General features: G+C 39.6%; 1 protein-coding gene across 1 annotated transcript; it reads right to left on the minus strand.

The window, feature by feature from the left end:
- Positions 1-289: 289 nt before the first annotated feature.
- On the minus strand, positions 290-1,129 carry LOC141590379 (uncharacterized). The gene has a single exon (XM_074410975.1). The coding sequence runs from the start codon at positions 1,127-1,129 to the stop codon at positions 290-292; it is 840 nt and encodes a 279-aa protein (XP_074267076.1).
- Between the last annotated feature and the right edge of the window lie 949 nt (positions 1,130-2,078).

Below are 2,078 nucleotides of genomic sequence, written 5' to 3' on the forward strand. Positions count from 1 at the left end.
GGAATGAAAGAAGGCAGAGTTGTCATCTCCATCATTCATCCACTTTATTTTAGCCTTTTGCTTCAGAAAGTCAATTCTGGCCTTACCCAAAAACTCAACCTCCTTATTACATTCTTTCTCAGCTCTGCAAAGCTCTTCATTCAAAGGATCCTCCCTGAGTTTAGTTTGAAAATGAACCAAGGATAGCTCAGCAACCCTGGTTAAATTCTCAATATCACTAAACCGTTCTCTATTCAAATTCCTCAAATCCTTTTTCAAACCCTTAAGCTTAGTAACAATTCTGAACATCTCAGTACCCTTTACAGTTAACCCCCTCCCCCCCCCCCCCCCCCAATCTATTGGTAATGAGGTCCTCAAACCCATGTGCTTTGGCCCACATGTTGTAGTACTTAAAAGGAGATTTCCTCTTAATGGGAGCCTCATCAAACCTCACTAAACAGGGACAATGGTCAAATAATCCCTCTGGTAGGAAGTGAGCTACACTACTAGGGAACTCATTTAACCAAGCATCATTAATAAAAACCATGTCAATTCTGCTATAGACTTTCCCTTCATGCTCATGTTTGTTATTCCATGTATAGAAAGATCCAGTGCTTTTCAAATCATACAAATCACACTCTATCATAGCCAAAGACATTGCTCTCATCTCTACTCTAGTAACAGGTGCACCCCCAATTCTCTCATCAGCAGCCATAATAGAATTAAAATCACCTTCTACTAGCCAGGGACCATGCATACCATTATGATAAAGTCTCAGTCTGTGCCACAAAGACTCCCTTGCAGCATACTCATTAAACCCATAAAACAGAGTAAACCATAAATAAGTCTTTCTAATTTTATCAAACACCTCAGAGTGAATGCATTGATCAGCAATATCCAACACATTCACGGAATACATACTAGGGTTCCATAACAAACATATCCTACCACCATCATGACAACAATTATTAGTACAAATAGCCCACTCTTCACAGAAATAACTACTCATCTTATTCCAATTTCTAATCCTAATTCTAGTTTCCAACAGTTCATAAAGACCTACTTTATTCTGATTCAGAAACCATTTTATTTCATTCTGTTTACTACTCCTATTCATTCCCCTAATGTTCCAAAAACCACAGCTACCCATTATCAGAATGAACAGAACTGGATTCACCTTTCTCATACACACTTTCAATCAGTTGAGCTCTAGACTTCTGAAGGGAATGGGTAAGGGACTCCATACATGATAGTCCTCCAGGAGTAAACCGACGTCTCTCACCTGTCCCTCCCCTCCTCATCCTAGTTAGTATCCTTCTGGGCATAGAAATCTCCACCTCTGGCAACTTTCCAACAGATGGGACACTTCGTTGTATCACAAGTGTAATAGGGATAGCCCTAGCAGATAACTCAACCACAGCAGGTGATACGGTCGTTTTAGTACCAAAAATAAATACCTATTACTACTAACAGAAGTCACCGGTAAGTAGGGTCGATCTCCACAGGGAGGCGGTCACTATCTACTTGTCAATTTAGTCCGTCTGAGGTCACAGAATGGGGGTTTGAGTTGAATAAACTAAACTAAATGAGACTAATGGTAGAGAGAAAAGAATAAGAGGAATTAATAGAAGGGAGAGAGAACTAGGATTGTCGGGTCATCAATGAATGTCAGTTAATTGCAGCTAAGGTCACAGATCGGTCGCGTGTATCAGTGTAAGGGGCAACAAACATCTCCTTCCGGTCTCAATTCGCCCTAAAATACTATTAGCTTAGCTTCCGCCCTCACTAAAGCATCCTATTGTACACTGCGGGTCTCACCCCTTCCAACCTTCCGGTCTAGGTTAAGGCTTACCAAGATTAATTAAGCTAAATGCATCGATTCAAGTAGGTAGTTACAGTTAATTACAGTGATTAACAACATAGACATAATAACAGCGGGAGATCTGTAAACCTAATTAGCAACTAACAATAGTTCATCGAATCCCCTAAATCCTAGCAATTAAATTAGCTAGACATAATAGTGGTAAAACAAGAGAGAAAGAATAGAGAAACAATAAGCATTGTAATTAAAGAGAGAATAAATAATGAGAAAGAGTAAG

This window comes from Silene latifolia, chromosome 7 (assembly GCF_048544455.1).
Source record: "Silene latifolia isolate original U9 population chromosome 7, ASM4854445v1, whole genome shotgun sequence".
Classification (NCBI taxonomy): domain Eukaryota; kingdom Viridiplantae; phylum Streptophyta; class Magnoliopsida; order Caryophyllales; family Caryophyllaceae; genus Silene; species Silene latifolia.

Bases quoted from the DNA above. Each gene is read 5' to 3' on its own strand.
- LOC141590379 (XM_074410975.1), bottom strand. From the start codon at position 1,129: ATGGGTAGCTGTGGTTTTTGGAACATTAGGGGAATGAATAGGAGTAGT.